The following is a 13,128-nucleotide window of genomic DNA, read 5'->3' as shown; positions in this document are numbered from 1 at the left end:
CAACCCCTATGATTCTGTGATTTTTTAAGTCGCAAAGGCTCTCATCCCAGCCTCATTAGTGATTAAAGATTACATTATAAGGAAAAAATTCCTTTTGTTCACTTCAGAATAGTATGAACTCTTACTTAATAAAGATCTATGAAAATAGAGTAGAAAGAAAAAGTAGAGTAATACTGTAAGAAAAACCAGGAAGCTGTTAAACTCACCAACCAAATTCTAAAGGGAAATGAAAACTTGGTAATGTTTGAAAGTGAAAAGTGGTTAAACCAGAACAAAAAAAAAGTTACACAGTAGCAAATACTGTACGGTTTTTGCCTTCAACATGCTCTTAAAGTTTATATAAGCAAAAATACAATCCAGGACACAAACATACTAGAAACCAGTGAACTGGAAGGACTAGTCAAGAGGCCCAATTCACGTAATAGGAATTTTCTTCAGTCAGTACCTGGACTGTCTGGACCTGTGGAGACTGAATAACTGACGGCTGGGCAGCCTGAATTACTCCATGCACTTGAACTGTCTGCCCGTTGGGCAGCTGAACTAAGGTCACCGTGGGTGCAGAAGATGTTGCGTGAGCTGCTGGCATAGATACCTGCAAAGAAGAGACAGTGAGCATAAAATTAGGTTATTGCAAAATCTTATTTCACTACCAAGAACACATTTTGGTGAAAGAATTATGTCTCTTCTAGACCCTAGTTAGATGACCCAAATGTTTCAGCGTAACATAAAACCCCCTGAACTGCTTAAGCCCAACATCTGACCTACTTCACAAATTAATCTAATGCAGAATTTCTGCAGGCTCAAAACATCACTTGTAAAACCACTGACAAGAATGAGAAAAACACAACTGTCTTTATTTTGAGGTAACCTAATAAAAACACGTTATTACCTTTCTCTTACTTCAGTTAGATATTGCTAGGACTTGAGAGTACTCCTACAGACACTGCTGAGTCAAAGGCAGAAACATATGGGAGTGGAGCTATTCTTGTTCTCACTCAAGAAAAGGCAAAGTATTTGCCAGATGTAAGAAGTTAAAACTTTCAGGGAGCTGTACCTTTCAGACCTTCTAGAAACTAAACCATATTGAGTGATTGGCAAAGTCTATTTAAATAAAGAAAACTGACCATGTGTCAAGACATAAAACCCATGGGTTTGCAGTGGAAATAAATGTGATACTGTGTAATGGGTCAAAACAAACTGAGGAAAAATGGCCCACATTTTAAACCCTCAGGTCCTAAACACAACTTTCTCCAGCACAGACCTGCAGGCATAGTGGCTATGCCAAGAAGGACACGCTAATGACTTCAGCACACTACATCAGCACTGCACGCACAGCCAGGCGTGTCCTGCGCAGGGGCTCAGGCTGCCAGGACAGCGATGCCCACACAAAGCTGTCCTCATCAGGCAGGGAAGCGTCACTCTGGCAGGTCACAAGAACTATTATGGGTGGCTGAAGGGCCATGGACCAAAGTTGCGACGTGGCTGGGCAGCTGCCCCGGTGCACATCCAGTACTGAACACCTGCCTGGTGACATGATCCATGTGTTCATGGCTGGGGGGCTCCTGAAAGGCAGGGGTGCCAGGGCTGCTGTGCCAGGCCCTCGGTTTGCACCTGGCTTGCACCGTCGTAGCCCTCGGGGACAGACTGCAGGCAAGCTTGAGCTGCTCTGGCAGACCTCAGCCAGGTCACAGGTCACTGACGAACCAGCCTTCTCCTAAACACCCACGTTTGGAAAATTTAATAATCCTCCACTGTTCAATAGCATTTTCAAGAAAGTCCATCTATGTAGCTACAACATGAGAAGGGGCTGCACTGCTGTCCTACCTAATCTCAAAGAGCTGCTGTGTACCGAATGCAGAAGTAAATCCTCTGCTGCCCCATGAACACGTGGTTCTCAAAAAGCTGCAGTAGCTGATCTCTGAATTTCCATAAATATCTGCCACCTAAAGGAAATCTTGCTTAACAACAAAATTAAGAGGAATTACACGCAGACCTCTCTCCTCCACAGCTGTCTCTCCCTAATCCACAAATGTGTGTTTGCCTTTACCTGCCTTTTTTATGAAAACAGCTGCAGCATTATATGGCAGTATTTACATCTGAGAGAAACCGGGGACGACATTAACATGAGCACGCTTTCCTCTGGCAAATTATATTATTTTAGCAAGGGACCTTTTTAATAATGCATGTCTGACTAAACAGTCCTTGGCAAGGACAGCAAAGCTGATCAACTGGAGGCCATTCTGTGGCTGGATAAGCCAACAGCAGAGTCTAACTTCCGCAGCTGTCTCTGACTCATACCTTGTGCAACTGGAACGAGTTTCCTTTTGACTCTGAAAACTACCCTGAACTCAGTAAAAATACAGCAATTAAACTAAGCTACTAAGCTTGCAAGAGGGGTGACCTTACAAGAGATAATGAAAGAATTAAATTGACATAATTAGTTATTTAGATTTGCCTAGGACTCTGAGGGCACTCTATAATGCCAAACACTACCACTTCACATATTAAAAACACCATAATAACATAACATGGATGTGAACAGGCAAGGAATTGTGTTTAGACTGTTATATCACCTCCACAAGAATATAAAGCTGGGGGAAAAGCTAAAGTGCAAATAAAACAGTGAATGACAACAGAGGAAATTAAGAAAAATATAACATATTTCTTTGTGGTTCACATGGATTTTAACCACAGCTGTGTAGCTTTTTCTTACTTGGAAAAAAATGTCATTCAAGCACCGCAGAAATTTTGCCCAAGTAAAAAGTAAAAAACAGGATAAACCTACTACAGATCCGTAAGTACAGCTACCTGGAGGTTAGTGTGTTAGCACGTGAATTTAAAACATCCTTGCTTCTCCAAATCTTAATGTATACCAAGTAAGAAGCAGTTTACTGGTTTTACAGGAGAAATAAACTACTTCCACTCAGTTCACACTGAAGTGTTATTCACACCACCTACATCCTGTGTCTAAGTTAGACAGTGAGAAAACTGCCCAAAGAGGCAAGCTGGTGCAGGGCAGCTGGTGTCCTGTTAATTCACACTACAGTTGCACTGAACAAAATCACCCTAGGCATTTCAACAGCTCCAATCCCTATACTATCACTTGAATGGAAGTGTACTATTTCTGGTTTACCAAAAGGTGTAATGACTTTAAAATGAATCATTTATAAAATGATAAGTGATTTAACACTTTTGCCACTTAAAAGACACTCAATTCCCCAAACTATAAGTTCTAAAAAACCTGTTAATCTTTGCAGAGTGCAAATAGTTTTAAAATGAAATGGTTACAGAAGACAGCCAAACAGATTCTGTACTCATTTACACAATGGAGTTGCTTCTGCCAACCATCAGTATATCCAAGAGTGAAACCAGGTTCCAAAATTAGAGATGTAGCTGGGATAGCACTTCTTGTCTCTCCAAAATAATGTAGGGATAAAAAATGATCTACTACTGTCTCTCTAAACAGCCAGTAATTCTGTGAAATCCTGGAGACAACAGGGTAACACAAACTGTCAAATGCCAAGTTGTTCCACTTGATTATAATGTTTCTAATATTAATCCCATCTGATAAGATGTTGTATTTGCTGCATTATTTATCAGTATTTTCAGTTTGTTTTCTTCAGAATTCAGACTGCTATATACCCGTTTCTAACAAAAAAACATAACAGCAAAACAATCCAGTTAATATAAAAAAATACAGTAAATCACATGTTTTGGAAAAAAAAAATACCTTTCAGTGGTATGGCTGTAGTAAGGAATCCTAGAAATATTTTAATTCATTATTTTGTCAGCATTACACAGTTTACACACAGACAGTTCTTCAAAACTAACACAGCACAGTGTGATGGGAAGTTAAAAATCTCTACTGCTTTAAAAATTTGACGACAAGTATTAAAGCAACTACACACTGCATCTGTTCCAGAATCGTATCAATGGAACCTTCTCTCAGACCCACGAGCAGACATTATCCCTCTTAAAAAAATTACCCAATAGGTAAAACTATTACACCATATGATTTTATACCTGGGCTAACGTTGCAATCTGTGGTTGTGCCTGTACTGTCATCTGTTGGGTTTCTGCCTCTGTAACGGCTGCATCTCCACTCTGCTGGTTCTCTGCTCCAGATTCCATGGTCATTTAGTTACCTACAATCACAATATTTGTCATAAGTCTGGGTTGGTATGCAAGTCCATTATTCTTGGTGGATCTGGTAGCAATCACTGCAGCTGAATTCCCATTACTACATACTGTTTTCATTTGCTTATTAAAATGTTGCCAAACTATTAGCATTCAGGCAAATTTTTTTCATGCCAAGTATCTGCCTCAGGTTGATTTTTCTGTGTGTAATGTTTTGGGAAAACAGGTCCAGTCTCCTTGAATAACGAGATCAGAAAAAATGTGTTTTGCTCATCTTCAAAAAATTACTTGAGCAATTGCACTATGATGATCTAGTACCTCTGCAATCTGGAGTAACGACAGTTTGTCAGGAAGGGCACTCCCCTGGTGACAAGGTGACAATAAGCTCTGCTCCAGCCCTTCCTCTCCCCCACAACTGCAGTTTGCAGATAACCAATAGCAACTGCTTCTGTGTTGGGCACTTAGTTTTCAGTCCTCTGGCTGAACTAAACTTGCAACATCTCCATGCAAATTCTTTCCACAATCAAACTGTGTATGGCCCTATGTCAAAGTAACTTAGTCTTTTCTACTTGGTAGTTTTAAAGTCAGTATACACAATGATGGAAGCCATTTCTGCATGAACCTTACTGCAAATCAGTATTTTTATATTGAGAGGTACATAGTAGTTTGTCATGACCTAAGTTTTACATCATATATAGCTCCCAATACTTATATTTCTAAGCAATAACTGAGCAAACCTAGATCACCAGAACACACAACTCCATAAAAAAGGTTGCATAACTTCCAAAACCATGCATGTAGGCAGAGTGCAATGGACGTTAAATTCTACACTGATTTGTGAAAACTATTTTTCAGTACTTCTTTAAATACTGATAGGAAAATATTTAATATATTAAAAAGAGCTTAAAAATACAAGGAAATTATCCCAATGGTGATACAGCAATACCACTGTATTATACAGAACTCCAAATACTAAAAATGGATACTACACCCACAATACCAATAGTGTGTACCACCCTGGACCACCCAATCTCCTCAGGCCTCTGCCTACCCTAAGGCAGCACACATCTCTTCAGAGCTGCAGCAAAACAATCAGTAGAGCATTTCTGCTTTGGGAAAGGGCCTGGAGGCAGAGGATGCTCAGATCAGAAGGAAGATGGAAAGAAGGAGAAATGCCCCTCTCTTTGCTCAACTTTACTGGACTCCTCAAGGAAAAGACTTAGAAAAGTCAATACTGGTGGTGGTATCATGGCCACATTCAAGATATTTCATTTTAAGGAGGAAATTTCAATTTCAATGCAAACTATACTTCAGTATTTCAGAAAAGAGAATACTCTTCAGAGATGTGTTGCCTAAAGCAGTAGAGTCACACTTCAACCCTGAGTATAGTATGAAATTTTTATCTGACAGCAAACGATTGCTAATCAACAAAGATAAAACAGCATTTCAAAGTAGCAGCTGCATCTCACATCAAAAGAAAGCAAGTCAATGCATACAAAAAAAAATCTGTATATTTAGTATTGAAAGTGACTGTTTAAATGAGCTTTGTGCTTATGTGTGTGAACACTGAAATGTTTCAGTACCAAATGTTTAGTTCCAACATCAGTTTAGAAACTCTTAGGAAATGAAAAGAAGGAAAATAATTAAAACTGAGTTTCCTAAAAAACAAACAATGAAAGAAAACTTACAAATTTTTGGAAAAAGAAAATTAAAATTATTCTAAGCACCTGGAATTTTGTTCTGCCTCTCCCTGTTGCCATGATTTTTGTCCCACATAAACCAGATATTAGTCTTCCAAATGCTCACAGAAAAACAACACTTTACCTATAGGTATAAAATGGTAAACTGATCACAAAAGAAATTAATTGTAAACTCACTGCATTTTAAGTATTCTAGACGTCATGATTTTTGTAAGAATTTTGAGAATAGCCTGTGTCCATCCAAGTAAGATAATTACATTCTTTCCTACAGTACCAAGTCTTCTCCATGTTGCATTTCATCTTCCAGAAAGCACAAAAGAAAACCCATGCACTGTTACTATTTGTACTATACAAGACTTCATAAATTATAACAGTTTAAGTGGTTTTCTATCCCAACTTTAAGACACAAGTTATATTTTAACAGCCTCAGTCCTCCATGTTATATACCCACATTTTTCTTTTTTTTTGTATTCTGCATTTTCAAAACTGCCAACTACAAACCAGCCTACCATAGTTTTCCGTTTGATTTTAATAATTTTTAAGGAGGTATCTAGTTTTATTACTTTTTTGCAAGTATCAGACTGTCCAAGGTAAGCAAATCAACAACTTTCTCCAAATTCCTATGCATGTATCATGGTGACTCCAGCCAAAAGACTACTTCAGCGGAACCATTTCAGGAGCAGATTTTTTGCATCAGTAACATCTCCCAGCCAAGTATCTGAAAGTAACTTTAAAAAACAATTTCCCAGCTACAAATTCAAGTATGTTGCAAAACTAATAATGCTTTTGTTTGCTGATAGAAAATGTGACTCCAGTACGGAGCCAACTGCTACACAAATGGGATCAGAAAGAGATGAAATATGCAAGTGAGGGGTCTCTTGAATCAGGTATTTAGCAAGATTCACAAAGGTACATGTTGCTTTTTGCTGATAAATGCAATGTTTTCCTAGGAAGAATTTCCAATCGTCTCACACACCATTCAGCAAAAAAACCCCACTCTGGTTTTATAAGCTTGGTTTCTACACTTGCATCATCTTTTGCATATGCATTCAGCAAAAGCTTAACTGTTTGAGGTGCTCCCTCCTCTACAACACCAACATTTTGGAAAACAAACTCTTAACATGACTTGCCAACACCAAAAAGGAACCTCCCTGTAACATACAGTAAGCACCAGAAATGCAGGAAGCTGCCTGCAAGATTTACATCTTGACACATACAGTTTAAGCAAGTTTCTAATGTGACTGGTAGTTTTTGGACAAGCTCTTAGTCTCATGTTATTTGCATGTTCTAAGTATTCTTGAATTTGGTCCAATTTATCTTGCACTTATACATCACAGCATTTGTATTTTAACATCTTCACTCCAACCTTTTACAGTAACTTGTGAGAAAAAGGAATCAGATTTTTGAGCATCACAACATCATATTCCAGATACACTGATTACTACATTGTTTCACTTTTGCTTTAATAGTATAACAGGATTAAGATTGCCAAGATATACAAGACCAGGCACCTAGAACATATATACATACTAAGTAGTGTGTATGTAAGACCAAGATGGCTGAAATTAGTGTTGTCAATTCCTATGAGTTCTTGCAATTTACAATGTAACAGATGAAATGATGTTTGATTTGACCTTAACCTCCCCTCACACACAAATGAATGCCAATACTTACACCTCCTTTCTAAACTCTCATGTATCCCCAGCCTAGACAAGCTTTGCTGACCACTAACGCAGTGTCCCTCTGTTCTTGTGGGTGGTCAGGTCCACCCCATCCTTCTGCTCCTGCCCCATTCACAGCAGCCCACCCCGCTCCCTGGCACTGATTTCCCTGGCAGCCACCACGCTGGGACTTCTCAAATGGAGGTGGAGATCTGAAAGTGCCCTGGTGGGGGAGAAGTGTCTGGGGCAGGGAGAGAATATGGGAGCAAAAGGAGCACATTTTCTTTTCATCCCTCCGCTTCCAGGCTACTTTCCATCTTGTCAGGAGAGGACATACACACTCATTTTGAGAAAAAATCTGTAATTGCTGTAGTTCATCTTGAACTAAGTACTCTAAATGAAACTAACTGAAAAAAACAGGTAGCTGTTAACAATCAAAGTTGGAAAAACAGTCTGCTTGCCTAAAACACCCTGGTTATGAACTCTGAACACAGATTAAGAAAGCTGATGAGATTACCTGGTTAGAGACAGTTTAAGTAGTGACTTTTATGTAACACACAATTTTCTTTATTAATTCAAAAGAGCTAGTATTATACTTACTAATACTTTCTTAATAACATACTAATGATGTGAAACTCCCGAGGTGAAGAGTCAAACAGCGAAATGTTCAGCTGATACCCAGTAATTTGTTTTAGCCAAATGAAGACTGGGAAAAAGAAGTTCAGCAGAAGATAACTAGCTGTACTAGCTGAATTTACACCAGGACAGGAGAGGACAGATGCTAATAAACATGAACAGTTGAAGAAGGCAGGGGAAACAGAAAAATCCCAAATAAACCTGGGAAAGGGGCCCATGCACTACCGCAGATAGTGCACTTCAGATTTCTGCTCAACATGTTTATGACATGAAAAGCTGAAGTGTTAAGACTGCAACAGTAATCAAATACAGGGTAATCTTTAAAAATTATATTTGTATAGATGGACCCTATACATCAGATGGATTACAGTGCAGAAATTGGGAGCCCATCTTAAAAATGGGTTCAGAGAAAGCAAGCATTTGGGGCAATGAAAACTATTGTATGAAGAGACTGGATAGAATTGTATTATTTACCCCAGAAAGGAGAGAAATGCTTCAAACACACAAAAATATATTTAAATTAGTAACAGGGTAAGTAAACTAGAAACAGTCACTAATTATAAAAGCAAAGCTAAAAGGTGGCAAATTTAGAAGTATAAAAATTAAAATTTTAAAATACCTATTAAAAATATGAAAATTTATACTTCAGGTACTGCACAAATAGAGCACCTATGCTGCTGACAATAAGCAATTTATCAGGATTCAAACAGGAGTTGGACACTCACAGAGATTACAAGAATACTCAGGAACATCCAGAATTAGTGTGTTTATTTCCTACCAAAAGTAATGCAGAACTGAAAGGCAGATAAAACCTCGTAAGTCAAGATTTAAATCAAGCTCTAATCCCTAAAAATTCAAATAAAGATTTTCATCAGGGTGGAAGATTATGCCACATGTAATTCTTGCAGGTTCCAGTAGTCTTTTGAGGTACCTACTGATCTTCAGTATCTTAAAGACAGGATGCTGAACTAGGTGTGCTACAGATAATGGTAACTCCTGTAATCTCTGTTATTTAAAGTTAGCATCAATGCTGTGTATTCAGAGCATGACAGAGCTACCTCCCGTCCCACCTGCTTACAGAGCCAGGAAGATGTACTTGTCTTACCACAGCTTTTGTATAATCTTCTTCACTTCTTAGTACTCACCTATTGATATGTCTGTGGTCTTCCCACTATATCTTGCTTTCTTACTTCTTTTTCTATTTCCTATCCCAAATATCCCCATGAACTCCAGCATCTCTCCTGAATGTTAGGCTCTGCTCCTTCGTTTCTCCTTGCTCACATGAGCCATAGAGCTTTCTTTCCTGCTCTGCAGACATGGCTGCTTTTCATCTCCCAGGACGTATTGGAGAAAAAAGGTGGAGGTCCTTTCCCAAAACACAGCTGAAACCAAGAAGCAAAATACCTCACTGTGGCTGTTACAGCAGATACAACTTTCTATCCGCTTTCATATATGAAGCTCCTGAATGCCCCAAAGCTTTCTGTGCTTTTCAGTTGCACTAGTTGTCACAGTAAAACACACTACCTCTCCCCACAAGCCTTTCTTTTCCATCTTTAGTAACTTCATGGTGACAATTTACTATTATCAGGTAATGCTTACGCTGATAGTTATTTGCCATACAATAGAACTACACCTTGAGGCAGCACCATTCACTTTACACCTCACCTTTAAAGTCTCCTTCTCCTCAATAGCTAGATGATAACTTCTGGTTTTTGTTTTATTATAGTACTTATCTAGATTTTGAAGAACATGACAGCCTTCAAAAACAGTGCAGAGCAGAGACCCAACAAACCTATGCCGGTCTTGAGCCCAACTTCTGCCATGTTAGGCTCTTGATCCAGTTCAAGATGCAGCCACACAGCTGCTCACAGCAGTGAAGGGAAGGGCAATGGAGGCAAGGCTTGTTTCTCAAGCCCTATAGTCAGATTTATTCATAGCAGGTGTGCCAGTATGATTGTTCAAGAAGCAAATACAGCTCCACTGTCCAAAGTTTCAGGAATTCTACTCACTCCATATTTACTATATGTGGCTTTATAAAGCCAGAGATCCACCATGAAAGTGCTGAAAAGGTCATCAAACACTGCTCTTGTACAGTACTGTTTGTTTTCACCTTTTCTGTGTAATTACTGAGGACATTCACATGAAATCTGTAAACATTTCCACTGTTACCTTGCAGCGCGGCAGCCCCTTCAGCTGCAGCTCAACAGCTGCTTTATGAACTCCATTCAGTGGCTACCAGACAGAAAATGTTCAGAGAAAAATAATTTTATTTACAGCTAACATATGGGACTTCAAATAACCAGTAATAAATGCTCAACAGAACAAGACAGGCCCATAATTATCTTTCTCTGTTGCTAATGACTACAGTGGGTTGGCACAGGAATTGTAATTTACACCAGAGCCTCTCTGTCATCCCAAGCTGGCGCTGCCCATGCCGCTGCCTCCGGATGTTTGCTCCTCCTGCCCTCTCCTCAGGGTGACAGGACGATGTGCTATACTGTGAACACAAACCTGTATTTGCCACTTTGTCTTAAATCTACCTTTCACCTCTTGTCTGAACGGGTTCACCACAAAGCTGCTCAATGATCATGCCAGCTTCTGGGTCAGGGCACTGCAAGGGCTGAGTGGAAGTAAAAGAACGGCTGCAACAACCACCTCCACTGAAAATGCCAAAAACGGAAGGGTCTTCAGATTATCTGCATTCACACACAGCAATCTGCCAGGCAAACTAAAGAATAAAAAGCTGGAAAAGTTCTTCTTGTCATTGAAGTTAAAATATATGATCTTGAACTTACCAGAAAAATTGAATTGCACTGTAAAGAGATCTTGCACAAAGCAGAATCAGATCATCAGCTGAACGTAATACCTGTAGCCCCACGTCTGTCTACATCAATCTGACACTTAGAGGAGTGTCTGAAAACTCTTTGCTGACTGAATACACACTTTAAGTGTCAATGCAAAAGAGGTGAACAAATGTAGTATTTTCATACAGATCACAGAAGAAATGCAACCAGAAGCCTTGATTATGCATAACAAACTTTTCTGGCTCATGGCTCTTCCAACAAAACTACTAGTGGAGCTATAGCTGTGCCTCCAAAGTTGGTGAAAATTTCTCATACGTAACAGATTTAGGTATGTCAATAATGAAAGTATTCAAACAAATTACTTGTGTTGCATGCTCAATCTCCCTTTCACTAAAGAAAAAGCAGGGGCGGATTTTAAAACAAGGGCAGAAGACAAAAACCTAACCTCACAGCTACAGCAGAAAGCACCCAAATCAGTGAGCACCTCTAGATTTTGTTTTCCGTTAGCATAAGCCAAGATAGCTGACATTTACCAGGCAGAAGGTGTATTGGTATGCACAGGTAAAGTGTGTGAGTGAAAGCTGCTTGAACACTCTTCACTGCTGGATTTTCCTGATTGACTCCATGTTCTTGACACTGTACTAGTATCTTGTGTTTCTGCCATCAAGCTTTTCAAAAGGAAGAGACTCTGATAGCAATTAACTGCAATTTACTTCTTCTATCACAGATTCTATGAACAAAAACAAGAGCATCCAGAAAGCACTTGGCACACACATGTAGTAGTTTAACTTGGCTGGCAACCAATGCACATAATTTAATTCACATTTCACCTATACTGTCTTTTCTTGCTCAATACAGAATCACCAAGGGACCCAACTGAATCACAACTTTTCCCTTCAAGACTGTGAACTGGGCACTAAAAGAAAGGGTGAACCCTCCTGCCCAGTTAAAAAAAATAAAAATAAAATTTCTACTGATAACATACATATATACTTTAAAAAAAACCCCAACTTTTTCCTATTTAAACTACAATACTTTATCGAATAGTTAAGGATGGGTCTTATGCGAATATACCAGAGATCAGAGGAAGCATTTCCTAAGGTATTAACAATGAAAAGCAAACAAACACCTCTCCACTGTCTTATCCCCTTCCCATTCAGAAATTCCCCCAAAATATGGTCAGACTTCACTTAGACAAAACAAATCTCAGAAAGATTATAAAGTCATTGGATAACTTATTATTATTACTGAACACATAATCCATAAATATAATCTATTTATAAATGCTTTGTCCTCATACTGAATGCACTTAGGGTATTAAAAGACTAATTCACATGGCTTTATGTCTGTGATCCTTAATGTGTGACAGAACTGTGATAACTATGTACAAGTACTGTTAGTGAATATGTGTAGAAAAAAAACCCAACACCCCAAAAAGATGTCTGCAAACTGAATTTTAGAGAAAACAGAGATTTTTAAGGATGTCCTGGGCAGTGTATACAATCTCACAAAAGCTTCATGAGAACATCTTGTAGTTCTTACAAGTTTATTGTCAATATCATATTTATGCAGTGTATTTACATACAAACTGACCATACTTTACTACAGCTTACCAAATTTTCTTTGATGCTACTTTTAGAACATAAAACCCACCTAATTTTCAACCTATGCTGATTTCCTGTAATTCCTACTAACTGTAGAAAGAAGCTTTCCTTTCACAAAAATGAAACCTTATGAAATTGCCAAAATACATGCCTCTCTTCTCCATGTGAATGCTGAAAATACTGTGGCTCACTTTGTGATGTACAGCTGCAGGTTACTTAATAAAAATTACCACAACAATGTGTCTGAACAGTACCATTTGTATGCAGACAGCTTTAACACAACATAAAATACAGGCATCATATGATTTTTTATGACAGCATCCGGGAGCCAATTCTCCCACTGAACACACATCATAATCATGAACTCCAGGAACAAGCTCTTTGCAATTGGTACAGGCCTTGCAAATTAATAATCAGCATCGCTACTCATGATGAGGTTTAATTTCTGGCCCTAGTCAAATTCTCCTTTTACCTTTGACTGAAACAGCAGTGGGTGTAGAACTGAGGAATAAATGACTCCGTAAGAGGTGAAGCTGACCTCTCAGCAACTGCAGTGACATGAAGCCAGCCACCTCTCATGTTTGTA

At 38.8% G+C, this 13,128-nt stretch overlaps 1 protein-coding gene across 1 annotated transcript; it reads right to left on the bottom strand.

The window, feature by feature from the left end:
• Positions 1-445: 445 nt before the first annotated feature.
• Positions 446-4,137, bottom strand: LOC114819022 (cyclic AMP-responsive element-binding protein 1-like; the record flags this gene model as incomplete). The annotated part of the gene is made up of 2 exons (XM_029087200.1): positions 4,024-4,137; positions 446-592 (listed from the first exon to the last, which is right to left on the bottom strand). Coding segments are annotated over exons 1-2 (261 nt in total), but the record flags the coding sequence as incomplete, so codon positions are not given.
• Between the last annotated feature and the right edge of the window lie 8,991 nt (positions 4,138-13,128).

The sequence above is a fragment of the Antrostomus carolinensis genome, unplaced genomic scaffold (genome assembly GCF_000700745.2).
Source record: "Antrostomus carolinensis isolate BGI_N321 unplaced genomic scaffold, ASM70074v2 scaffold18120, whole genome shotgun sequence".
Classification (NCBI taxonomy): Eukaryota; Metazoa; Chordata; class Aves; order Caprimulgiformes; family Caprimulgidae; genus Antrostomus; species Antrostomus carolinensis.
Note: the sequence above shows the minus strand (reverse complement) of the source record. Positions and strands in the feature narration are given on the sequence as shown.